This window comes from Centroberyx affinis, unplaced genomic scaffold, assembly GCF_046629955.1.
Source record: "Centroberyx affinis isolate AG114_WGS23_722 - 3 ecotype Tasmania unplaced genomic scaffold, CSIRO-AGI_Caff_v1 ptg001193l_1, whole genome shotgun sequence".
Classification (NCBI taxonomy): domain Eukaryota; kingdom Metazoa; phylum Chordata; class Actinopteri; order Beryciformes; family Berycidae; genus Centroberyx; species Centroberyx affinis.
Genome location: NW_027279717.1, coordinates 26,024 through 53,310, shown reverse-complemented (window position 1 = coordinate 53,310; position 27,287 = coordinate 26,024). Strand labels below are relative to the sequence as shown.

The 27,287-nt window shown below is 42.7% G+C and overlaps 1 protein-coding gene across 2 annotated transcripts; it reads left to right on the top strand.

Annotated features, from left to right (window-relative positions):
* Window positions 1-45: 45 nt before the first annotated feature.
* Window positions 46-27,287, top strand: LOC139648337 (NLR family CARD domain-containing protein 3-like). Of its 2 annotated transcripts, XM_071524416.1 has the most exons (11): window positions 46-1,495; window positions 3,611-3,784; window positions 4,720-4,893; window positions 6,332-6,505; window positions 7,323-7,496; window positions 8,832-9,005; window positions 17,214-17,387; window positions 18,980-19,153; window positions 24,179-24,352; window positions 25,908-26,078; window positions 26,488-27,287. In XM_071524416.1, the coding sequence occupies exons 1-11, from the start codon at window positions 174-176 to the stop codon at window positions 26,654-26,656; spliced, it is 3,054 nt and encodes a 1,017-aa protein (XP_071380517.1). In that variant the 5' UTR covers window positions 46-173; the 3' UTR covers window positions 26,657-27,287. The 2 variants fall into 2 exon arrangements, 1 of the variants encoding a protein (XP_071380517.1); XR_011695572.1 differs by lacking the exons at window positions 25,908-26,078; window positions 26,488-27,287 and adding an exon at window positions 22,367-22,560 and having other exon boundaries at window positions 24,179-24,313.

The window sequence follows — 27,287 nt, the reverse complement described above, 5'->3', positions numbered from 1 at the left end:
GGAATTGCTGGCATCGGAAAAACTGTCGCAGTGCAGAAATTCATGCATGACTGGGCATTCGAGGAAGCCAATCAAGCCATCCAGTTTGTATTTCTATTCCCATTCCGAGACTTGAATTTGATAAAAGGCCGCGCTTTTAATTTTACTGGCTTAGTTTGTGAGTTTTTGTTGAAATGAAACATTTGAAAAACCCAGACTACAACAGCTCCAGTGTTTTGTTCATCCTTGACGGTCTGGATGAGAGCAAATTCCCCCTAGATTTTCAGAGAAATGAGATATGCCGCGATATTACAAAGACTACCTCAATAGACATTCTCCTGACCAACCTCATCAAGGGGAACCTGCTTCACAAAGCCTTGGTCTGGATCACAGGTAGACCAGCTGCAGCCAATCAGATCCCTCTTGGGTATGTTGACCGGGTGACTGAGGTACGAGGCTTTAACGATGACCAGAAGAAGGAATACTTCCAGAAGAATATCAGTGACAAGGATATGGCTCAAAAAATCTTCACCCATATAAAGTCACTGAGAAGCCTGGACATCATGTGCCACATTCCAGTGTTCTGCTGGATTTCAACTACAGCTCTGCAGAGTCTCCTAATGGAAAGTCAAAAAGATAAAGAAGGCAAAGAGTTGCCCAAGACTCTGACTGAAATGTACACACACTTCCTGATCATCCAGACAAAGCTGAAACACCAGAAGTATTGTCAGGAAGGTGAAACAGATGATGATGTGATTGTGAAATTGGGAAAGCTGGCCTTCGAACAGCTAAATAAGGGTAATCTAATCTTCTATGCAGATGATCTGAAAAATTGTGACATTGATGTGAAAGATGCCGCAGTTTACTCTGGAGTTTGTACAGAGATCATAAGGAAGGAATGTGGTCTTCACAGAGAGGAGATGTACTCTTTTGTCCATCTAAGCGTTCAGGAGTTTCTTGCTGCTCTGTATGTATTGGTCACCTTCATAGATAGTGGAGACAATCTGCTTTCCAGCCAAACAAGTACAAAAGTGCAACAAAGAGAGACAGGAGAAATCCCTATTGTCTTCCTCCACAAGAGTGCAGTGGATAAGGCTTTGGAGGACCGTTATGGGTGTTGGGACTTGTTTCTGCGCTTCCTGCTGGGTCTCTCACAGAAGAAGAATCTGAAACGTCTTCAGGGAATGTTAGGACGTAAAGAAAGAAGGCTGCAGAGCAATCAGGAGACAGTCAACTACATTCACAAGATGATCAGGAAGGTCACATTTACGGAGAGGGGCACCAATCTATTCCACTGTTTGAATGAGCTGGGTGACCAATCTCTGGTAAAGCAAGTCCAAGGACGCCTGGACTCAGGAGATCTCAGCAAAATTTCACCTGAACATTGGTCAGCTCTGGCCTTCGTGTTGCTTACTTCTAATGAAGATTTGGACGTGTTTGAGCTGAAGAAATACTTCAGATCAGATGATGTTCTTGAGAGGCTGCTGCCAGTGCTCAAAGTATCAAAGAAAGCTTTGTAAGTATTTGGCCAATCAGAACACTGAGAGATGTGACCGCTCTGAAGGTCTCAGATGATTGCATTAAAGATTAGATACAGGGTGAACAAAATAACAGAAACATCTATATATGAATATCAAGTAGCTAATTCGACTAGGGCCTTGCCTTTCCTTTGCCTTCAAAACAGCTTCAGTCCTCCTGCAGTCATCCTGCATCCTGAACTGTGTGTACTGGGATATTGCAGCCTGAAGGAGGAGGTGGAAATCTACTACCTATAAAGGGTCAATGATGTTTAGATCTGCTGGTTGAGGCCATGAGTTTGACTTCATCCTGCTATTCATTAAACCACATTATCACCTTAGTAAGGAGTAAGGGAACATCATGAGGGAACAGTGTTAGCACCCTAAGGTGCCCCTGGTCCATTATACAATCATGAAAAGCAATGATTCAAACCAGTCAAATTGTTAGGGTTGTGGTCATGCAATAGCCTATTCTGGCTTCTAAATGTAAACTATTGCCTTAAATTTTCCTACTCTTAAACCTGCACTAAGTGATTTCAGACCCTATAACCAATCCTGAAACTAACCTGTGCTATGTGGAGATTTCCTTGAGGTATAATGATATAAACCAATATCCACACACGCGGGCCAACTGTGTTGCTGTTTCCACCTCTTTTCTAAAGATTGTTGTCAAAACCTGGCCGGAGTCAAAGCTCCTTGCGGCGCTCACCCTTTCCCATCCCTGAAAAAAATTATTGTAATGGCGGAATCGATGAAGCGAGCAAGTAAACTTGATACACTAGTAAACTTGTTACCTACCTCTTCACTTGTCATTGTGGGACATGTGTGCCATGGCTGGGCCAACTCAATAGATAAAATAAATATTAAGAATGTTAAAACGGATATTTATAATGCTGACAACGCCACCTAGGAGTTAAGAGGAGCCTAGGACTCCATTAAAAGGCTAAGCAGGTTCTTTTTAGAATCAAGGGTGAGCAGAGTTAAAACCACAACTCAAAATGTAGCTAATTATAAAGATTTATTATCATAAAACAACAAATGTTAAAAGGTAAAAATATCTAAGAGTCCTAAAATGTCTCTTAAAGAGCAAGCTAAAACATCCCCCTATAAGTCCATTACGGTTAGTGTCTCTCAGTCAGTGGAACCACCAGTCCAACATGAATGCCAGCAGCTGCGACTGTGGGTTCAGTGGTGGACGGCTTGCAGTTCGGTCTGGTTCTTTGTGGTTCCCTGCCGTGCCTCCCTCGGTCGTGCCTTCCTCTGCCTTCCCCAGCTCTCTGCTTCCCTGCCGTTTTCCAAACTTTCACCAGCCCTCCACACCTGCTGCCTATTCACCGCTGATTACCACCTGGGGTTTGTCAGTGCCTGTGTCCTTCAGGGGCAGTTGGAAAAAACACTACTACATGCAATAACACACAAAGCCATAAAAACACACCAATCCAATAAAAGAAGAACTGATTAGCAAGATCATTAAAGAAACACAGCAAAAGCAGCAAAACACACAATCCAAAACATGCAAAAATGAAAACATGCATAAAACCCCATAGCACTGACCTCGTCACACGTAACCTTCAGCGGGAGGAAAATCTGGCAAAGTAAGACTGGTAACCGGCGGCACGGTCGTTTCCTAGTTTTGTCCTTTGGCACCTCCGTAGTCCAGCGGCTTTGCTGAGCTTTATTTACAAATGTGTTGTGGTTTCTGTCACCCTCTATTGGTGGGAAAATCGCTTAGTGCAGCTTTAATCATAACCTTAACCCTTAACCATAACCTTGACGGTTAAATTTAGGCAAGTAAAATGTAACTGACACTGGCGTGTCCAATTCATGTTACTGTCACAGAATCATAATTGGATTTCAATGTAATGTAACAGGCCCGTGTAGCTGCCTTTGGAATTGGGATTTAGTTACCTCAAAATTAAAGTTTTTCATGTAATTTTTCCATTATTTTGTCCACCCCCTGGAAGATGCCACTTACATACTCACCCTACAAGTATACAGTTTTTGTGAGGTTTTGGACAGTTTCACCATTAAATTCTTAATGAACCTTCACTCTGCTGTTATGTTAAATGTGTGTGTGTCCACCATGTTAACAGTCTTGTTATTTTTCTCTTCAGGCTTGGTGACTGTAACCTCACTGGCAGATGCTGCAGGTCTGTTGCTTCAGCTCTCAGCTCAAATACGTCTGGTCTGGAGGAGTTAGATCTGAGCAGAAATGAACTGGATAACTCTGGAGTGCAGCTGCTCTCCAGTGGCCTGCAAAACCCACACTGCAAACTCCAGAGACTGAGGTAATAATGACACTGTTTGACCATTTAGTTTGACCATTTGCACCTACAGTATAGGCCATGAGAATCAGTTTAGCTGCAGTGTTGTACTGTATATTGGACTGGTGATTTGTGTTTGACAGCTATGAGGGGCTTACACTGGGAGAAATACTGTATGTGTTCTTTTAATGGAATGGGTATAAATACAGTAGTTTGCCTTAGACTGTTTCTCAATAACCTACTTATGGCATATCTAATGGTGAATAAATGAAATAAATGAAATGAGCTGAAACTGCGGATGGAGCTGTTCTAAATTCCTTTAAAATATGGTATCTCAACATGATTTGATTTTCAATTTCCAGATGCTGCCTGCTGAGTTTTGATGAGTTTTATGTTAGATTTCAATAGGCCTCAACAAGATTTTTTATTACACGGTACTAAGCACAAGCTCCCCACAGAAAGTTGTGTAGCACCACCAAATGCATTTTCCAGGTTTAGAAATACATCATGGAGATCTCTCTAGTGTTGTGTGGTTGATTAGATTTGGTGCCACATGACGTTAGCGTGTCCTAAACACCCTGAGAGGCCTGATATTCCTGATGTGTCAGTCACATCAGTGGTACCGTCACATAAAAGAAAATCTTTCCTTCTACATTGAAGAGACATATGGGTTGAAACTGACTTTATACAGACTCTCTTTCAATATTTGAAAACCTCCTGCTGCTCCATCTGTAGATGATTTGTTTCCATTAAAACCTCAAGACAGTATCTGGTGTGTTGGTGTATCACTAGCCGTCTTTCTAAGCTGTCACATGATATTTCCTCAGTGTGGAAAGGTGTAAACCAGTCTGTATTAGACTACTAGAATGAAAACCAGCAGGACTGGAATTGAGAACCACTGAACTAGAATTAAGAGCTGTATTGGAAAGTTTGGAGTCATGTTTCTTTTCTATCTGCAGGTTACGTGGCTGTGACATTACTGGAGAGGGATGTGAGTCTCTGGCTTCAGCTCTCAGCTTGAACCCATCTCACCTGGAAGACCTGGATCTGAGTCGGAATATTTTGGGAGACCAGGCAGTCATCCAGCTCTCTGACTTCCTGAGGAATCCTGCCTGCCAGCTGGAGAGACTATGGTAAGAATCAGAGTCTACTAAATGTACAGGATTTAATCATGGTGACATTACTACAGCGACATACTGACACACATGGTAATCAGTGTAATTTTGAAAATGCCAGAACGGAGCAAAGAGACGCATCATTACCCAAAGTTTTGTTATAATCCAATCAGTCTGAGATATTGTTCCTCCCCCGATTTCATCGCGGGACAAATTAGCTTAAAAAAATGGGATGAGTGCATATGTGCAACATGCAGGCAGTAAAATGACCAGCAACCACTGGTCTATGGTTGTTAAGTTACCATGCGTTCACACTGCAAGCAACTAGGTTGATATGTCTCTCTTTTCTGACCGTTTGTGGGCGGGGCCAGAGGCTTCGGTCTGCAGCTACAAAGATTTGAACTGGTAAATCATGTATTTCTGCTTCTTTGGTGTTGCCTTTCATAGCATCACATAGTTTTGTTGAGTTAACATAGCTAATTAGCAAGTGTTAATCAGAAAGTCTTGGAAACTGACGATGGAGGCAGACGTTCTCAAGCATCACTTTTCAGATGTTTATTCCTGTAGTCTTTCAAGTAAAAGCTTGAGAAGATCATGTTGCTCACAGTGTGAAGGCATGTTTAGTCTAGTCTACAGGTAACAAGCCATCATATTGAGTCCTATTCTATTCTAAACATCTAGTCAGCTGGTAAAATAGTGAAATCAGTTTCTTAGACTCCTTCAGCCACTGAAAAGCAGTTTTCCTGCTGTGGCAGCATGTAAACAGAGCTGAGCAACCTCTGTGCCCTACAGAGAGAACAGAGAGATCTCTCCTCTGTTGTGTGGTTGATTAGATTTGCTGCCACATGATGTTAGTGTGTCCTAAACACCCTGAGAAGCCTGATGTTCCTTATGTGTCAATCACATCAGTAGTACCATCACACTATATAAAATCTTTCCTTCAACATTGAGGAGACATATGGGCTGAAACTGACTTTATACAGACTCTCTTTCAGTATTTGAAAACCTCCTGCTGCTCCATCTGTAGATGATTTGTTTCCATTAAAACCTCAAGACAGTATCTGGTGTGTTGGTGTATCCCCCATAGGACGCTCCCAGTCATGTCCATGCCAACATCTGTTGCCATGTTATCTTTCTGTGAAGTATCTTCCATCCCTCCAGACTCAAGGGGCATTCTTCCTCTTCATCTTGCCATAACTGTGTAACCAACATGCTGAGTCAGCCTTGGATACTGAAGCTATGGGTTGATGCCCATGATGGCTCTGATAGGGTCTGTTCCTTCCCACTAGCCGTCTTTCTAAGCTGTCACATGATATTTCCTCAGTGTGGAAAGGTGTAAATCAGTCTGTATTAGATGGCTAGAATGAAAAGTAGCAGGACTGGAATTGAGAACCACTGGACTAGAATTAAGAGCTGTATTGGAGAGTTTGCAGTCATGTTTCTTTTCTGTCTGCAGGTTACATGGCTGTGGCATTACTGGAGAGGGATGTGTGTCTCTGGCTTCAGCTCTCAGCTTGAACCCATCTCAGCTGAAAGACCTGGATCTGAGTCAGAATAGACTGAGAGACTGGGGAGTCACCCAGCTCTCTGACTTCCTGAGGAATCCTGCCTGCCAGCTGGAGAGACTATGGTAAGAATCAGAGTCTACTAAATGTACAGGATTTAATCATGGTGACATTACTACAGCGACATACTGACACACATGGTAATCAGTGTAATTTTGAAAATGCCAGAACGGAGCAAAGAGACGCATCATTACCCAAAGTTTTGTTATAATCCAATCAGTCTGAGATATTGTTCCTCCCCTGATTTCATCGCGGGACAAATTAGCTTAAAAAAATGGGATGAGTGCATATGTGCAACATGCAGGCAGTAAAATGACCAGCAACCACTGGTCTATGGTTAAGTTACCATGCGTTCACACTGCAAGCAACTAGGTTGATATGTCTCTCTTTTCTGACCGTTTGTGGGCGGGGCCAGAGGCTCCGGTCTGCAGCTACAAAGATTTTAACTGGTAAATGATGTATTTCTGCTTCTTTGGTGTTGCCTTTCATAACATCACATAGTTTTGTTGAGTTAACATAGCTAATTAGCAAGTGTTAATCAGGAAATCTAGGAAACTTACGATGGAGGCAGACGTTCTCAAGCATCAGTTTTCAGATGTTTATTCCTGTAGTCTTTCAAGTAAAAGCTGCAGAAAGATGACTTGTTGATCATGTTGGTCACAGAGTGAAGGCATGTTTAGTCTAGTCTACAAGCAACCAGCCATCCTATTGAGTCCTATTCTATTCTAAACATCTAGTCAGCTGGTAAAATAGTGAAATCAGTTTCTTAGACTCCTTCAGCCACTGAAAAGCAGTTTTCCTGCTGTGGCAGCATGTAAACAGAGCTGAGCAACCTCTGTGCCCTACAGAGAGATGATGAAAAACCATTTCTTTTTTCTGAAGGCTTTGCTGGATATACCTGTCAGAGCAAGGCGGTGCTGCTCTGGCTTCAGCTCTGAGTTCAAACCCCTCCCACCTGAAGCAGCTGAATCTGGGAAAGAACAATCTGAGAGACAGTGGGGTGTCAGAGATCTCTGTTCTGCTGATGGATCCAAACTGCAAACTGGAGACACTGAGGTGAGCATGTCCTTTTACCTAGAAGAAAGTCAGCAGACACATGCTGGTTGTTGGTCCAAAAGCTTTCTATGTTGTACTTATTAAGCTACAGCCTGTGAACGGCGATGGTTTATCTCCTATGCATTTCTTTTTAAATATTAGTGTAGTATTTGATTTATACTTGACAGCAGATGACTTGATTGTAGGTCTTGTTGTAATCCAGGAGGTTATGTGTTTGTAGCCTGTATCAGCGTGTGCATGTGGTGAAGTAAGCTTAATAGACCTTAAAAATAGTGGGGCATCAACGATGTATGTGTAACCAGGTATCAATAAAATCCTAAAGTTGAAATACCGGAAAATTTATCCACAAGGTCTGAGATTACTACACTCTTACATTTAAGTTATAGCATCCTGGTTCGATTGATAAAAGATAATAATACATATGAAATTTCTAGATTATTACCTTTGGACAGTGGAGGACTCATACATGACACCAGAGACAATTAACTTTGTTTCAAACTTTAAATTTGAATGTTTGTCTCTTATGAAACCAAACCAGCATTTACATTCATATCATGGAACCTGGAGTACAGTATTTCACCATTCTCAAAGATCATTTAAGTTTAAACAAAAACTCAGCTGTAAAAAAAAAATAATAATAATAAAAAACAACAACAATAACCCAGAAAACAAATCCTATCTAGCTGCAGCAGAACTTATAGTTGTGCACAACCACCTAATTAATAAGAGTTATGAGCTCAGTTTGTTTGTCTTTCTTTTCTTGGGGAAGTGTCCAAGAAAGACAATAAAATCAAATAGTTTCTTGTTGGTGCCTTTAATCCTGAAGTCTTTTAATCCATGTAAGGAGCGATCTTACTTGAAGAGAAGAATAGCTGACTGGAAAAGTTAGTTAAATCCCACTTGGTCGATGTCTGCAGAGAGGTCCAATGGGCAGTGGAGAAAATGGCAGCCAGCTGTTTTGTACTGGCTGATTTCAGGTCGTCCGTATCCTTCTGGGTGTTATCTGCCTGTGAAGTATCTTCCATCCTCCCAGACTTGAGGGACATTCTTCCTCTTCATCTTGCCATAACTTTAGTGGGTGTAACCAACATGCTGAGTCAGCCTTGGATACTGTAGCTATGAGTTGATGCCCATGATGGTTCTGATAGGGTCTGTTCCTTCCCACTAGCCGTCTTTCTAAGCTGTCACATGGTCTTTCCTCAGCGTGGAAAGGTGTAAATCAGTCTGTATTAGATGGCTAGAATGAAAAGTAGCAGGACTGGAATTGAGAACCACTGGACTAGAATTAAGAGCTGTATTGGAGAGTTTGGAGTCATGCTTCTTTTCTGTCTGCAGGTTATGTGACTGTAGCATTACTGGAGAGGGATGTGTGTCTCTGGCTTCAGCTCTCAGCAAGAACCCATCTCAGCTGAAAGACCTGGATCTGAGTCAGAATAGACTGGGAGACTGGGGAGTCATCCAGCTCTCTGACTTCCTGAGGAATCCTGCCTGCCAGCTGGAGAGACTAAGGTAAGAATCAGAGTCTACTAAATGTACAGGATTTAATCATGGTGACATTACTACAGCGACATACTGACACACATGGTAATCAGTGTAATTTTGAAAATGCCTATCTTCCATCCCTCCAGACTCAAGAGGCATTCTTCCTCTTCATCTTGCCATAACTTTAGTGGGTGTAACCAACATGCTGAGTCAGCCTTGGATACTGTAGCTATGGGTTGATGCCCATGATGGCTGATGAAATAACGTTACACACATACACACACAGAGACAGACCTGCTAAATGTCAGGTGCGACCAATGAAAATATTTAGTCGCACTTGACAAATCTTTGGTTGCATGTGCGACCAAAAAGGTTGCACTCTGGAGCCCTGCTTTTCAGATGTTTATTCCTGTAGTCTTTCAAGTAAAAGCTGTAGAAAGGTGACTTGTTGATCATGTAGCTCACATTGTGAAGGCATGTTTAGTCTAGTCTACAAGCAACCAGCCATCCTATTGAGTCCTATTCTATTCTAAACATTGTCATGACCCGGCTCGTGGGCCATGGCAAAAAAGGGAGATACACGGTATAAACGGAAAAAGAATACATTTATTAACTAAATACTAACAAATCTTTACAAAGAAGAACATGAGATGTGTCAATCAGTACAATCAGTGGTGTCAGTGAGTGGATGCGTGAGAGTTATAGTGTAAGGAAGTGTTGTAAAGTGCAAACTAAAGTTAACAAACCGGCAGAGCCAACCCAAAACAAAACATGCTCTTCAGACTGGGGAACGGTCCGCCTTAAGTACCCCTGGGACACTGGCCAGGTGCACCCAGTTGCACTAATATAAATGCCCCGCCTACCAGGAACCTGAGGAAAGAGACACAAACAGGGGAAATACACACAAACAGGCCCTGGTAGAACAGGAGGGCCGTCACACACCCCCCCCCTTGAAAACGGGGTCCCAAAAAGGGAGACCGAGACCAAACAGATGCAGTAATTAACCATATTCACAACATTAAAAAACAAAAAACTCAAAAGTATCAAACCAAAATCCACAACCTCATTCTCCATATTTCACCTCCATCCTTACCTGGTACAGCATGCCCCCCTCAGCAACCTAGAACTAGTTGGAAGCAATTTAAGAGGAAGGATAAAAGGTACAGGAAAGAAAGACACAGGAGTAAATGGGACGCATACTGTCACATTCAGGGAACTCTAGACAAGGCGTCCGCCACCACATTGTCCGACCCCTTAATATACCTAATGTCCAACCAGTATGACTGCAACATCAATGACCACCGTATCAACCTTTGATTTGGACATTGTAGGGTGTTCAAAAAGGTCAAAGGGTTATGATCTGTAAAAACTACTACAGGCACCGCACCCGAAACCACATACACATCAAAATGTTTCAACGCCCATATCAATGCCAGTGCCTCTCGATGGTAGAATAATTTAACTGATAAGAGTTAAACTTTTTTGAGAAGAAACTGACTGGCTTGTCAAAACCCAAATCATCAGCTTGCAACAGGACAGCACCTGTGCCCACGTGACTAGCGTCCACCTGCAGTGAAAAAGGACGGTCAAAACGCGGGGTGGCCAAGACTGGAGCAGTACACAATAAGGTTTTAACAGCTTCAAAAACCTTCTGGCATTCAGGAGACCAAACAAACGCAGCCTTAGCTTTCAACAAGTCAGTAAGAGGCGCTACAACTACAGAAAAATTCCTGCAGAAACTCCTATAATAGCCAACCAGACCCAAAAACCGCATCAGTTCTTTTTTCGTGGCTGGTGGGGGATACTGTTCGACAGTGCTGACCTTCTCACCCACAGGTCGAACCTGACCCTGACCAACCACTCGACCGAGATAAGTCACCGTTGCCCTAGCGAACTCACACTTCGCGAGATTTACCGTGAGACGCGCCTCGGCCAAACGGCTGAACAGAGCCCAGATGCGCTCCAGATGAGTGGACCATGAGTCAGAGTAGACCACCACGTCGTCCAAATAGACTGTGCAACCCTCCAAGTCACCCAGAACTCGGGTCATGAGCCTTTGAAACGTCGCGGGCGCATTACGCAAACCGAAGGGCATGACTTTGTAAGAGTACAATCCATTAGGCGTTATAAACGCGGAGATCTCACACGCTCGTTTGGATAGAGGAACCTGCCAGTACCCCTTCAATAAGTCAAACTTACTCACGTACTTGGCATGTCCTACTTCATCGACACAGTCTTCCATACGAGGAAGCGGGAATCAATCTGGTTTAGTTACTGCATTGACCTTCCGAAAATCGGAACAAAACCTGGGCGTATTGTCTGACTTCGGAACGAGAAGGCATGGTGATGCCCAACTTGATGTAGAAGGCTCGGCGATGTCATTGTCCAACATGTATTTCACTTCAGCATCTAGATACTTGCGTTTTTCAATATTGACACGATAAAATCTCTGCCGGATAGGCTGAGCATCGCCTACATCTATGTCATGTTCAATTAAATGCGTCTGACTGGGAGTATCACCGAACAAACATGGAAACGATTCAATGATCTCAGTCAAATCAGCACATTTCGGCTCAGGCAAATGACTCAACAATGTGTTTAAATTACTGAGCGACTCCGAGTTCTTTAGACGACCTTGTAGCAAAACTGGATCAAGGCTAGGTAGCCCATCTTCTTCCCCATCCTCCACAGTATGAGGAGAAGTGACCACCGACACTCTATTTACCAAACACGCCAGACGGGCGCGCTCTGGAGAGGACTGCGCACCAGACTCAGGCGACTCGGGCGCGCGTACATGGTATGGCTTTAACAAGTTCACATGGCATAACTGAGTGGCTTTTCTACGTTCAGGAGTTGAAATTATATAATTCAATTCTGATATTTTCTTGACAACAGCATGTGGACCAGTGAATTTTGCTTGGAATGGCGAACCACTAATGGGCAAAAGCGCTAACACCTGGTCTCCAGGGCTGAAAATCCGACGCTCAGAACGCCGGTCGTACAGCTTTTTCATTTTATCCTGCGCAGACGCCAATTTCTGTCTTGCCAGCTCTCCAGCTGCATACAGTCTATGCCTAAAACCATTCACATAGTCAAGTAAATTTCTTGGGGCCTCTACTCCTTTCCACGGATCACACAACACAGCCAAGGGACCCCGCACTGTATGACCAAAGACTAAATCATTTGGGCTAAACCCAGTGCTTTCCTGCGTTACCTCCCTAGCCGCCAGCATCAACCAGGGCAGACCCTCTTCCCAGTCTCCCTCCATTTGAGTGCAATAGGCACGCAGCAGGGACTTCAGCGTCTGATGGAAACGTTCCAATGCGCCTTGGCTTTGCGCATGGTATGCAGACGCTTTACTGTGTTTGATATTAAGTTGTTTCAACAACTTAATAGCAGACGCTTTACTGTGTTTGATATTAAGTTGTTTCAACACCTGAGAGAATAAATGGGAAGAGAAATTTGAACCCTGGTCACTCTGGATGGTCTTTGGGATGCCGAATATCGAGATGAACTGTGACAGCGCGCGCACCACAGATCTAGCGGTTATGGTGCGCAATGGATACGCCGCAGGGTATCGAGTGCTTTGGCACATCACAGTGAGCAGGTAAATAGCACCAGACCTAGAGCGAGGTAAAGGGCCCATGCAATCGATTATCAGATGTTCAAAGGGTTGGTTGACCGCCGGAATAGGAAACAAGGGAGCAGGTTTTATGCTCTGATTAGGTTTTCCGGTCAACTGGCATGTGTGGCATGTTTTGATGTACGCGGCTATGTCTTTTTTCAAACGCGGCCAGAAAAAATGCCTTAACACCCGATCATAAGTTTTTCTGACACCTTGGTGTCCCGACCCATCATGAGCCAATTTCATCACGGACTCCCGAAACTTGGAGGGCAACACAATTTGTACAATGGGATCTCCAATAAAACTTTCGCCATGCGGGACCCACTTCCTCACCAGTAACGAATCGTGGATGAAATAGCCACGGGCATTATTTTTTATCTCCTCATCAGGTACCACCTGCTCAAACAGACCTTCGAGAGAGGGATCAGCCTGCTGCTCTACTTTCAGGTCATCCTGTGAAACTGACAAAGGTATATTAGACAGAGAAAAACCCAACGGTTCTGATGCTTTAACCTTAACTTTTCCGGAGTCACACACAGGATCAGGATCAAGCTTGGCACCCGTCATAGCGCGCGTCACGGCACATGCTGTGAAAACCTCTGGGAAGTTCGCTTCATTTTCATCAGGCTGACTTCTCACCAACGGCACCGACGACACCACCAGGGGTGGCGGCACATCAGCCCATACACGATCACCTGCCACGCCATTACCTAAGATAAGGGTAATGCCTTCAATTGGCAAAGCAGGACGCACACCAACTGCTACTTGGCCCTGAAACAGATCAGAATACAGCATGATGTTATGGAGTGGGACCTGCAAGATAGTCAAACCCATTCCCAGAACCAGAACAAAAGAACCAGTGTCACTGTCATTAGAAAATGGCAACACTGATGCCTCGATGAAAGAATCAAAAGCACCAGTGTCACGCAGTATTTTTACCGGCACTTTCATATCACTTCCCACCATAGACACGAACCCATCAGAGACAAAAGGCAAGTAGGAATCAAGCTTGTGGGGTAAAGCTTTGGCTTGTACCCCACCATCCACATCCAAGGTAGGCAAGCTTGGCACTGACACAGCCAAACCAACCCCCTTAACTTGTGGCGCAGCCGCAGGTTTAGACCTATACTTAAGAGCATGGCAATCAGAATCAGAATCAGAAATACTTTATTGATCCCTGAGGGGAAATTGGGTTACATGCAGCTGCTCACATTGTAGAAGTGAATATATACAAGCGTAGAGAAATTATAAGAAATTATAAGAAAAATAGAAATACAAGAGTAAGAAATATGTAAAATATGTGCATTATACTACAATATATAACAATGAGAATAAAAATAATAATAATAATATAGAAATAAGAGAAATAAGAATTCTGTACAATATGCATCATACTCCCAATATATACATACACCAGTGTAAATAATTAAATAATTAATAAGTAATAAGTATTGCACAGTTGAATTATTGCAGTTGAATTATTGCACAAAAAAAATTGGTATTGCACAGTTAGATATAAGTTATAAGTTATGGGTTATAACTGCTGACAGGATGAAATAAGTTCAAGAGCCAGTCTACTGACTCAGAGTGTCTGACACTCTGAGGGAGGAGTTGAAAAGTTTGATGGCCACAGGCAGGAATGACTTCCTGTGGCGCTCTGTGGTGCATCTCGGTGGAATGAGTCTTGCACTGAATGTGCTCCTGTGCTTGACCAGCAAGTCATGGAGCGGGTGGGAGACATTGTCCAAGATGCCATGTAACTTGGACAGCATCCTCCTCTGTGACACTGCCACCAGAGAGTCCAGCTCCACCCCCACAACGTCACTGGCCTTGCGGATCAGTTTGTTGAGTCTGTTGGCGTCTGCTGCCCTCAACCTGCTGCCCCAGCACACCACAGCAAACAGGAGAGCACCGGCCACCACAGACTCATAAAACATCCTGAGGACCTCAGCCTCCTCAGAAAGTAGAGACGGCTCTGGCCCTTCTTGTAGAGAGCTTCCGTGTTCTTAGCCCAGTTCAGTTTATTGTCAATGTACACTCCCAGGTACTTGTAGTCCTCCACAATGTCCACACTGACCCCCTCGATGGAAACAGGGGTCACCGGTGTCTTGGCCCTCCTCAGATCCACAACCAGCTCCTTAGTCTTTGCCACGTTGAGCTGCAGATGGTTCTGCTCACACCATGTGACAAAGTTTCCCACCACAGCCCTATACTCAGCCTCCTCACCCTGCTGATACATCCAACTATAGCAGAGTCATCAGAGAACTTCTGAAGATGGCAGGACTCTGTGTTGTAGTTGAAGTCCGTGGTGTAGAGGGTGAAGAGGAAGGGAGATAGGACTGTCCCCTGCGGTGCCCCAGTGTTGCTGACCACTCTGTCTGACACACAGTGTTGCAAGCGCACATACTGCGGTCTGCCAGTCAGGTAGTTGACAATCCAGGACACGAGGGGGGCGTCCACCTGCATCGCTGTCAGCTTCTCACCCAGTAGAGCCGGCCGGATGGTGTTGAAAGCACTGGAGAAGTCAAAAAACATGACCCTCACAGAGCTCGCCGGTTTGTCCAGGTGGGCGTAGACGCGGTTTAGCAGGTAGATGACGGCGTCCTCAACTCCAAGTCGGGAGTCAGCTTTCCAGTGCCCTTTTTTGTGACAGAAGTTACATATTTTGTCTGAATCACGCATGCCACGATCACTTCTCCCATCCCACGCAACCGTCCTACCCGTACGGCCAGAGGAATACATGCCCCCCACCGGCGCACCGTCCCCATAGCCACTACTACGAGCGCGCGACTCCCCAACATTGCGCCTGTGCGTCAGAACATACTCGTCTGCCAATGCAGCAGCTTCAGCAGCAGTCTTCACTTTCTGGTCGCTGACATAAGTAGCAATGATCTCGGGTATGGAGTTTTTAAATTGCTCCAGAATTATCAAATCACATAACTCATCAAAACCATTAACCTCCACCGCGGAACACCACCGAGTAAAGTGAGCTGTCAAATCACGCGCAAATTCAAGGTGTGTCTGTTTCTCCCCTTTCCTCCATGTCCGAAACCGCTGGCGGTAAGCCTCGGGAACTAATTCATAAGCCTTCAACACAGTTGACTTGACTATTGAGTACTTCTGACTCTCGACCGAAGTCAAACACGAATATGCCTCCTGTGCCCTACCTGTCAAAACACACTGCAACATTAACGTGCGAGCAGACTCCGGCCAATTTCTCGCGTCAGCCACGCGTTCAAACAAAGAGAAAAATGTCTCCGGATCCTTTTCATTGAATTTTGGCAGAAGCCGCAAATTACCCAGAATGTCGAAATTCTGTGAAGACTCGGAACCAGGCGAGGCACCATCCAACCCCCCAGAACCATCAGCTGCCAATCTCCCATCCTTGATCAAATCAAGCTTATACTGTTGTAAATTCAGTTTCACCTGCTCCGTCTGCTGGCGCATCCTCTCTACTGCCAACTGCTTTTCAATTTCAGCTGCTTGTTTAATTTTTTCATGCTCCATTTGTAACATAAGAATCTCTTTCTGTTGTTCGAATGTCAAATTAGTAGTTAAGGACTGTGGAGACAAACCAGCCGTAGTATTCTTACGGGGAGACAGTACCTCAACCCCAGCCATAATCAAAACCCCCATGTCACCCAAGTTCGCCTTCAATATAGCCTTCACCGTATCCTTCAACCTTTTATCGCTAATCTCAATTTTATAGTGATCTGCTATTTTCAGTAGCTGCTCCTTTGTGCATCTGTCCAAAAACTCCTCACAAGGAGCTTTCACAAAATCAGCTACTTCAGCCATTGTAATTAGCCTAACAAATTCCCTCAAGGAACAAAACAGCTAATAAGAAAAACCCTATGCATGGGCCACAGGCAAAAATAAGTGCCAACAACAGTGCACGAGGCAAAGGTGAAAACCCCAAAACCGGAGCGTGCGTTCCCCCTAACTAACTGCCTAACCCAATCTGACTAAATTAAACTCACCCCTAGTCTTCATGCAGTACCGATGGCGGGTACTTATGCACTAAAACCCGGTAGCGCCCGGACGAGCCCCCAATTTGTCATGACCCGGCTCGTGGGCCATGGCAAAAAAGGGAGATACACGGTATAAACGGAAAAAGAATACATTTATTAACTAAATACTAACAAATCTTTACAAAGAAGAACATGAGATGTGTCAATCAGTACAATCAGTGGTGTCAGTGAGTGGATGCGTGAGAGTTATAGTGTAAGGAAGTGTTGTAAAGTGCAAACTAAAGTTAACAAACCGGCAGAGCCAACCCAAAACAAAACATGCTCTTCAGACTGGGGAACGGTCCGCCTTAAGTACCCCTGGGACACTGGCCAGGTGCACCCAGTTGCACTAATATAAATGCCCCGCCTACCAGGAACCTGAGGAAAGAGACACAAACAGGGGAAATACACACAAACAGGCCCTGGTAGAACAGGAGGGCCGTCACAACATCTAGTCAGCTGGTAAAATAGTGAAATCAGTTGCTTAGACTCCTTCAGCTACTGAAAAACTGTTTTTCTGCTTTGACAGCATGTAAACAGAACTGAGCAACCTCTGTGCCCTACAGAGAGATAATGGAAAACCATTTCTTTTTTCTGAAGGCTTTGCTGGATATACCTGTCAGAGCAAGGCGGTGCTGCTCTGGCTTCAGCTCTGAGTTCAAACCCCTCCCACCTGAAGGAGCTGAATCTGGGAAAGAACGACCTGAGAGACACTGGGGTGTCGGAGATCTCTGTTCTGCTGATGGATCCAAACTGCAAACTGGAGACACTGAGGTGAGCGAGTCCTTTTACCTAGAAGAAAGTCAGCAGACACATGCTGGTTGTTGGTCCAAAAGCTTTCTATGTTGTACTTATTAAGCTACAGCCTGTGAACGGCGATGGTTTATCTCCTATGCATTTCTTTATAAATATTAGTGTAGTATTTGATTGCCACTTATGATTTATACTTGATGACAGCAGACGATTTGATTGTAGGTCTTGTTGTAATCCAGGAGGTTATGTGTTTGTAGCCTATATCAGTGTGTGCATGTGGTGAAGTACGCTTAATAGACCTTAAAAATAGTGGGGCATCAACGATGTATGTGTAACCAGGTATCAATAAAATCCTAAAGTTGAAATACCAGAAAATTTATCCACAAGGTCTGAGATTACTACACTCTTACATTTAAGTTATAGCATCCTGGTTCGATTGATAAAAGATAATAATACATATGAAATTTCTAGATTATTACCTTTGGACAGTGGAGGACTCATACATGACACCAGTGTAGGGAAATGTCCTAGTATTTATGTAAGGAATGTGAGTCTTTTCACACAGTGGCACTGGTCATGAAGAGTTGTATAATTTTCATAAAGTGGCACAAATGATAAGATAAATATTCCTACAATGTCTAAAAATCAGTCTCATATCAGTCTCATAAAGTTAACCATCAATTTGAAATATCAGCTAACAATTGAATAATTATTATTGAAATTTCAATATTAATAGTTCATCTCAATTAAAATACAATAATATACCTTCAGTTAACACTAAATGAATAATATCGGTAATTTAACTAAGGGTTGAAGGATAAAGTGAGGGCTTTCACAGCAGAGGTTGGTTCATTCATGCATTCCGTAATACAGACAAAAGACCCTTTTTGTATTAACACACAATTTATTGATTAAAGTAACACAAACTACTACAAATTATTTACAAGTGTGTGGGTGTGTGTGTGAGTGTGCATGGGTCCTTAACTATAGGGTATGTATGAGCACGCTGGCCGCATGACCAGATACTGGCCCTTTGTTAGAGAGAACAAAGGGTCGTAAACCATAAGGCTAGATGGGGGGAAAGCTGTGTAGGCCTGGTGGAGTTGGTAAACTAAGTTGTCTATCTAACAATAGACTATGAGTAAATAGAATAACGATATATTCTTTGCTGTTATGAGATCATGAAGTTAGATCGTGTTAGTTAAAATACATGCAAACCCTAAGTTTGGGTGTATTTTAACTATCTAACATGTGGGGTGGCTATTTGGTGTAAACAGACTAACAGTTTGTAACTACAATACATATCAACAATTCAGCATTAGTAAACAGTTTACATTCACTTCATTGAAAATATATATGTCATTTTCTTAATGCTGTTGCTATGCTATATGCCCAGTTGTTACAGTCTTACTTGGAGTCCTTTGTTTGTCCCATGATGGCTCTGATAGGGTCTGTTCCTTTCCACTAGCCGTCTTTCTAAGCTGTCACATGGTCTTTCCTCAGTGTATTAGACTACTAGAATGAAAACCAGCAGGACTGGAATTGAGAACCACTGAACTAGAATTAAGAGCTGTATTGGAGAGTTTGCAGTCATGTTTCCTTTCTATCTGTAGGTTACATGTCTGTCACATGACTGGAGAGGGATGTGTGTCTCTGGCTTCAGCTCTCAGCTTGAACCCATCTCACCTGAAAGACCTGGATCTCAGCTGGAATATTTTGGGAGACCAGGCAGTCATCCAGCTCTCTGACTTCCTGAGGAATCCTGCATGCCAGCTGGAGAGACTATGGTAAGAATCAGAGTCTACTAAATGTACAGGATTTAATCATGGTGACATTACTACAGCGACATACTGACACACATGGTAATCAGTGTAATTTTGAAAATGCCAGAACGGAGCAAAGAGACGCATCATTACCCAAAGTTTTGTTATAATCCAATCAGTCTGAGATATTGTTCCTCCCCGATTTCTTTGTGGGACCAATTAGCTTAAAAAAAATGGGATGAGTGCATATGTGCAACATGCAGGCAGTAAAATGACCAGCAACCACTGGTCTATGGTTGTTAAGTTACCATGCGTTCACACTGCAAGCAACTAGGTTGATATGTCTCTCTTTTCTGACCGTTTGTGGGCGGGGCCAGAGGCTTCGGTCTGCAGCTACAAAGATTTTAACTGGTAAATCATGTATTTCTGCTTCTTTGGTGTTGCCTTTCATAGCATCTCATAGTGTCAAGTTATGTTTTAAGAATATGTGCAGCTTCCCCACTTGAAGGAGACTGATACATCTACCTGAAGGTTGTTAACTGGATTCCACTCAATGACCAAACATCTTTTCCTGTTTCTCCTTTTATTTTGGCAGGTTCAGCAGTTTAGTTTGATAGCTCAGTTAAATAGTTCCATTAGTGCCGTTAGTCATTAGGTGAAAAACCTTTGAATAGAAAAAACACAGAAAAAGAAAATATATATGTACTACTGTTGCAAATAAATGTAAATAAGCAACAGAAAAAAACACGCATTTGTAAATATTGCAAAAGAAATGTCTAATATTAAGCATCAGTGCCTTATTTCACTTAATTTATACATTTTCTCACATTAAATGCAAGCAAAGCTCACCACCGCTTAACATCAGGTAATGTATAGATTTTATTGTATTTTAACATTATTTATAATCATATTCATTCAAAGTAATATTAAATTATGCAGTCCTTTTAAACAACCATTTTTTAAGACATCATAAACCCATAACATGCTGTAGCTAAAAGCCTATGCAACTATTGCACCATTCATAGTTTTAGCATCCATTCTTTCCACCACGTTTTTGCAATTAACAAATAATCAACACTTTTTATCATCACCATTCACCGTGCTTCTACTTGACAAACATCATCAGAGTCGCGATTAGATTTACAACCAATAGACAATAAATTCTAAAATAGACAAACCATCCTGCACGCATGAACACTAAAGAGTTAAATTATCGAGCCACACATAAGTTGGCCAAACTGGCTTGGTAGCAGCAGTGATCTCCGCCAGGAAAACAGTCCTTCAAACTATTTTCAAGTTCAGCATCTTACCGGCTGCCTCTCCGGATCTTGCAGACGCCCCGTCCTGCACAGTTTTACCGCAGCTCACAATGCTGTTACGAAACCCTTGACAGCATCTTCTCCTCGCGCTGTGTTTGTTAGCATGGAGCATGGTACTTGTTGCTTCCGGACTGCCGGACTGTCTTCTTCTTCTGAATTTCCGGCAGACTGGATGCTTTATGGCACATTGCTGCCTCTCACAGGTCGGGATTAGATTGCCTTTCGTAGTGATCCTATTTCCATAGGTGTAATCCTGTCGCGGCGATGAATTCAAGGACTGCTTTCACAATCCTTGACTGATTCTCGGTAGGATTCAGCAGGCTTTTCATTGAAACCGTCTTTGTACCCAGATGTGATACTGCATCATATAGCCTTTCTCTTTCTTCTATGTAACATTTGCATTCCAAGTGTTTCACAGTTTGTTGTTTTCTGCAAGTTCCACAGAGTCCCTCTTCATGTTTGCCCATCTTTGCCAAGTCCCATGCCAGCCCACAGTGTCCCAGTCTCAGTCTAGTCATAACAACTGTGTGCCTTCTCTCACTCCCTAAATAACAATGTTCTTTCTTTACACTATTTTGTATAGCGAAGTAATGACGCCCCTTCTTTTCATTTTCCCACTCTTTCTGCCACACAGCTGTTATATTTCTCTTAATAATGGATCTGTACTCATATGTCCCAATGGGTACTCTCATATCTATGTCTCTCTTCAGTGCCTTTTTGGCTGCCATATCAGCTGCCTTCCACCCCCACATGAGCTGGCACCCAAAGAAACCTCACCGAATCTCCTGCCTGCTCAGTCCTATATAACAAAATCAGCAGCTCCACCACAAGATCTGACCGGACTCCCAGCTTGCCTTCCCTAAGTGTCATCAGAACTGAAGCCGAATCTGAACATATGACCGCTCGCCTCGGCTTCACCGCCTCAATCCACTGCAATGCCCATATTATAGCCATTAGTTCTGTTGTATAGACTGAAACCCCCTCGGACAGTCATTTGTATTTTATAATTTCCAAATCTGGAATGCAAAAAGCAAATCCTGATTTTCCAGTTTTGGGGTCTTAGGCCCCATCTGTATTAATTTCCCAGTTATTCTTTCGCCTTTCCCACACTATGTCACCATATGCAGTATTATCATGTTTTCTTATTGTTTCTAAGACACTGAAGTCTATTTCTGGCGTGGGTAAAATCCATGGTGGTACAGCTGGCCAGTGAATTATAGGAGCCACCCCTACCTCTCCCAACTCCAGCCATTCCATCTCTTAATTTGTCTTGAAAATGAAACACTCCTTCTTCACTTTTGCTCCGCCCCATTCCCATGCATTTTCCAGAACTAGTTTTACTGGTTACTCCCCTTGGTGTCCCCTTAGTTTGCTTATATATTGCATTGCCAGTTTTGATTGCCTAATTCCCAGTGGAGTTTCTCCCATTTCTACTAGTAAAGCTGGAATCAGGGTGGTACGGAAGGCCCCACAACATATTCTGAGTGCCTTTGCTTGCACTACATCCAATTTCTTGGTAGCTGATTTGGCTGCTGTTCCATAACATAAACACCCATAGTCTAATCTTGATCTTATCATTGCTCTGTAAATCATTAATTGTGTATCCTGGCCAGCACCCCATGTACTTCCTGAGAGGGACCGCATTACATTTATTACCTTTTCACACTGCTGTCTATATGCTTTTTCCGTGTTAGCCTTTCGTCAAAGTGCACTCCCAAGAATTTAACTTCTTTTACCCTCTCAATTGCTTGTCCATACATACACAGACCCTGACATTCAATTTTCTTATTACCAAATATGACATACTTTGTTTTTTCTACTGATATCTTAAATCCCCACCTGCCCCCCCAATCAACTATTTTATTTAGAGCTTCCTGCATTCTCTCAGTTGTGTTTAATATTTCTACCTCTTTTCCAGATCATCCGCAAACAAGGAGAGACCAAAACCAGCCCCAATGCCTTGAAAGATGTCATTAATCATTACGTTAAATAGTACCGGGCTAATTACACTTCCCTGTGGTGTTCCATTGTCAATGCCTGTGCCATTAGATACAGCATCCCCCACTCTAACCTGTATTACCCTGTTCTTCAAAAAGTCTTGAATCCAATTAAGTAAGTGCCCTCGTATTCCTGCTTCATAAAGCTTTATAATTAGCCCCTCCTTCCATAACATGTCGTATGCTTTCTCAATGTCAAGAAAAATTGCTACTACTCCCTCTTTATTTATCATGGCTTTCTTTATCTCAGAGTCAAGGGAGAGCACGGAGTCCATGGTATTCCTCCCTCTGCGAAACCCACTTTGTATTGGCGTAAACCATCCCTCCTTCTCCAGTTTATAGACCAATCTATCAGTGACCATTCTTTCCATTATTTTACACAACACTGCTGTCAGAGCAATAGGTCTGTATGACCCTGGCTGCGCGGCATCTTTCCCCGGTTTTAAAATTGGGACCACCACTGCTTGCTTCCAGGCTGTGGGAAGAGTTCCTTATTTCCATATATTATTCATAAGAGACAGTATTTCATGTAACACTGGCTCACCTAATCTTTTAAAGATCTCATAACTTATGCCATCCTTTCCAGGAGCTGTTTTTCCTCCTTTCTTTATAGCTCTGCGCAGTTCTTCCAATGAAAAATACAGATTAACTGCATCAGTGTTATCTTCATTTACCTCAAGCTTGGATATGTGTTGCCTTAGCATCTCATTCCTTTTCCTTATACCTTAGCCTTAAACTTATTTTCATACAGTTTTGCTTTCTCTATTTCACTTGTGGCGACCACCCCCTCTTCCTCTAATACTGGCATTCTCCTTTTCCTTACAACTCCTGACATTCGATGAACTGCTGCCCATATTTCTCCAACAGAAGTCTCCACGCCTAATCCTCCACAGTATCTTCTCCAACACTCTTTTTTTGCAGACTTAATCACTTTCCTTGCCTTAGCTCTCAACCTTGTGTAAAGTCATGGTTCCCTCCACATTTTCCACATCTTCTAACTCCTCTGCATGCAGCTGCTACATGCCCAAATCGCTTACACTTGTAACAACACAATGGAGGGCGTATGTATTCCTTCACTTGAAAGCTCATGTATCCCAGATTTACTCTTGTTGGCATTGTTTCTTGTGTGAATGTTAGCAACACAGCTGTACCAGACTCTTTAAACCTACGAGCAGACTCAGTCTCAGCTCCCTTTAAATTATTTACTATGGCACTTTCAGTTATCTCAGGACTAATGTATATACACATATATCTCTTTTAATTTCTAAAAGTTTTTTTTTATTTATTTATTTATTTATTTTTTTCTAGGTTCCAATATTTTCTAGAAACCTCCAGTTTGACTTGACACATAGTTTTGTTGAGTTAACATGGCTAATTAGCAAGTGTTAATCAGAAAATCTTGGAAACTTACGATGGAGGCAGACGTTCTCAAGCATCACTTTTCAGATGTTTATTCCTGTAGTCTTTCAAGTAAAAGCTGCAGAAAGATGACTTGTTGATCATGTTGGTCACAGAGTGAAGGCATGTTTAGTCTAGTCTACAAGCAACCAGCCATCCTATTGAGTCCTATTCTATTCTAAACATCTAGTCAGCTGGTAAAATAGTGAAATCAGTTTCTTAGACTCCTTCAGCCACTGAAAAGCAGTTTTCCTGCTGTGGCAGCATGTAAACAGAGCTGAGCAACCTCTGTGCCCTACAGAGAGATGATGGAAAACCATTTCTTTTTTCTGAAGGCTTTACAAGGTAAACCTGTCAGAGCAAGGCGGTGCTGCTCTGGCTTCAGCTCTGAGTTCAAACCCCTCCCACCTGAAGGAGCTGGATCTGGGAGGGAATGACCTGGGAGACACTGTGATGACGGAGATCTCCCTTCTGCTGAAGGATCCAAACTGCAAACTGGAGATACTGAGGTGAGCATGTCCTTTTACCTAGAAGAAAGTCAGCAGACACATGCTGGTTGTTGGTCCAAAAGCTTTCTATGTTGTACTTATTAAGCTACAGCCTGTGAACGGCGATGGTTTATCTCCTATGCATTTCTTTTTAAATATTAGTGTAGTATTTGATTGCCACTTATGATTTATACTTGATGACAGCAGATTACTTGATTGTAGGTCTTGTTGTAATCCAGGAGGTTATGTGTTTGTAGCCTGTATCAGCGTGTGCATGTGGTGAAGTAAGCTTAATAGACCTTAAAAATAGTGGGGCATCAACGATGTATGCATCAAGATAAAAAGGAGCGAATCAAACCAAAATACCACACAGTTCAAACAAAGAATGTAACGGCAAAAAAGAAAAAATCACTAACTTTTTGTTGTCGAAATAAGCGTTATCAAATAAATGTAGCAAAATTACTGAGTGAAATTAACATGTGGTAGATGACTGTGTGCTCTCCATGGTGTTATCAGCTAGTGTTGGGTCATTCACGAACAATCTGGTTCTTTGAACGGCTCTTTTGTTGGAACGAAGGGAACCGAGTCTCGCTGGGTGATGAGCCGTTCTTTTTTTACAGACAGATGTGTCATGCTATTTGTTTAAGTTGCTGTCTCCTGCCACCGGCGAATGTTTCCCCCTCCATTTAAGAGATAGCTTATGCTCCTCCCTCGCTTCTCGCCAGGAGGTGCCCCGGCTGTTCCAAAAGGAGCGCACCCACTGTCACAAAGTTAAGTCATGCACGCACAGGCAGAGAGGCTTTCCAAGTAGGCAACAGCACGTGGAAATGAGTGAACGAAAACGCAGCAGTATTTGGATTCACTTTAGCAACAAAAAAGCAGTGTAAACCTTTCACTCGTAAAGTACCCCCCTCCTCCCACACGCGCATAAAAAAAAAGAATGATGAGCCATAAGATCCGGTTCCCTTCAAAGAGCCGTAAGCTGTCTTTTGCACTCACCTGTGCATAATTACTGGCAACTTGTTATACATGATTTCCTGTCATTATGTCGGGAAAGTGAAAGCAACAGTGCTGCCCGTCTATTTACAAACTAATTTAGACTTTTAACAAAATGGCTCCAACACTGGTAAATGTTTATCTGTGGTTGGTAAATTATTCAGGTCTATAGGTATGAACATGTCATCCGGAGTCTGGATTTGTTCACTCAATGATGACCTCAGTTGTGATTTTCTCAAAGAGGTACAGGCTGTGTCCATTAACAAATCAAAATGTGCATCTGGTCATTTGCATGAGACTACTGATTATAATAAACAATTTTCTAAAAGGGATAATGCACAACCGTATGTATGTGCCAGGTTCATCAGAGGGGGAAAATATAATCAAAACCTGTAGACTCCCACACAGTCTTCACTTACAAGTTTTATTTAAAGACACAATGTGTAAATACCTGACGAAGGTCACTTGACCAAAACGTTGCATCTTTAAATAAAACCCAAGTTGTGAGTGAAGACAGTGTGGCAGTCTACAGATTTTGATAACAATAAACAGAAATCTCACTCCTCCTGTCTCCTTCAAGGCTGAAATACTGTTCGTTCACCAAGGGATGCATCCAGTCTCTGACACTTGCCCTCAGTTTCTCCTCTGCTCTTAAAGAGCTGGACCTGCGCTACAACAACCTGGAGGACCAGGGGGTGGAGCTGCTCTCTGATTGGCTGAGGAGACCTCAGTGTAGACTGGAGATACTGAGGTGAGACTTTCTAAATCTAACTTTAAAAACTTTACTCTGTTTTGTTCCCTTCAATGTCAAATTCAGGAGGTACTATGGATCAGCCTCGCTCCACCATAGGGGGGCGCTACAACACTTGTTTACTGGTTACTGATTTGCCTAAGGAGTGCCTGCATCATTCATGAGGGACGACGTGTTAACTTGTTCTCCATGGTTCCTGTGTCTTTCCCTATCAATTCTCTATCATTCATGATCATTCCAGGGAATTATTTGTTCACACGAATATTTGTTCGATCCAGCAGTTCATATTATTTTTGATATCACTTTACTGTCCATTACTGCATTTTCATATTTTTTCATAACTTCTACACAACAATGGCTCAATAAAATGACCAATGGACTTATACACTTTATTATTCTTCTTTTGCAGCTTGTCATTCTGTACAGAGAGGAGCTGTCGTTCTCTTGCCTCGGCTCTGAGGTCCAACCCACATCTGAGAGAGCTGGAGCTGAGCAGCAGTGTTCCAGGAGAATCAGGTTTGAAGTTGCTGAAGGATCCACAATGCAAACTACAGACACTGACAGTGACGATCCTCTGAACAATGGTATCTGAGTGACATTAAAGAGACACGTAACTGAACTAACATGGACAGTGCTATTTTCAAGCATAGACATTTCTCTACGTAAAATGATATAAAAATATCACAGATAATCACTGTTCATCTTTAAAGCAGGCAAATAAACTGCAAAAGTGAAAGTTTGTCAAACTAACAGCTTCAATGTTTTGTTCAGTAGCCCCAACCCTCTGGTCTTTATCAACGTTCACATCAGCTTACTGTGGCTGTCTTTCCACTGGATTTCATTTCTGTAATCATCTACCGATGAAGCTCATTGTCATTAGAACAAATGCTATACTGGAAAGAAAGAAGAATATCTGAAAAACATATTTCATATTTCATGTCATTGTCAAAATATCAGACTGTCAGTAGGTGTGGAATATCCATAGAGTTGGAGGTTTTGTTTTAGTTTAAGTATATAAATCATATGTACAGATGTGCATATCATTTAGGAGCAAGAAAGACAAAATAGGACATGAGAGCTTTTAACAATGTAAGGTTGGCAAAAGAAATAGAATTGAAATCACTTTTAATTGTATTTTGATTTTATGTATGAAATGAAGGCCTTGTACCTTTTTGATAATAAAAACCCCTGAGTTGTCTCTTTTACAGA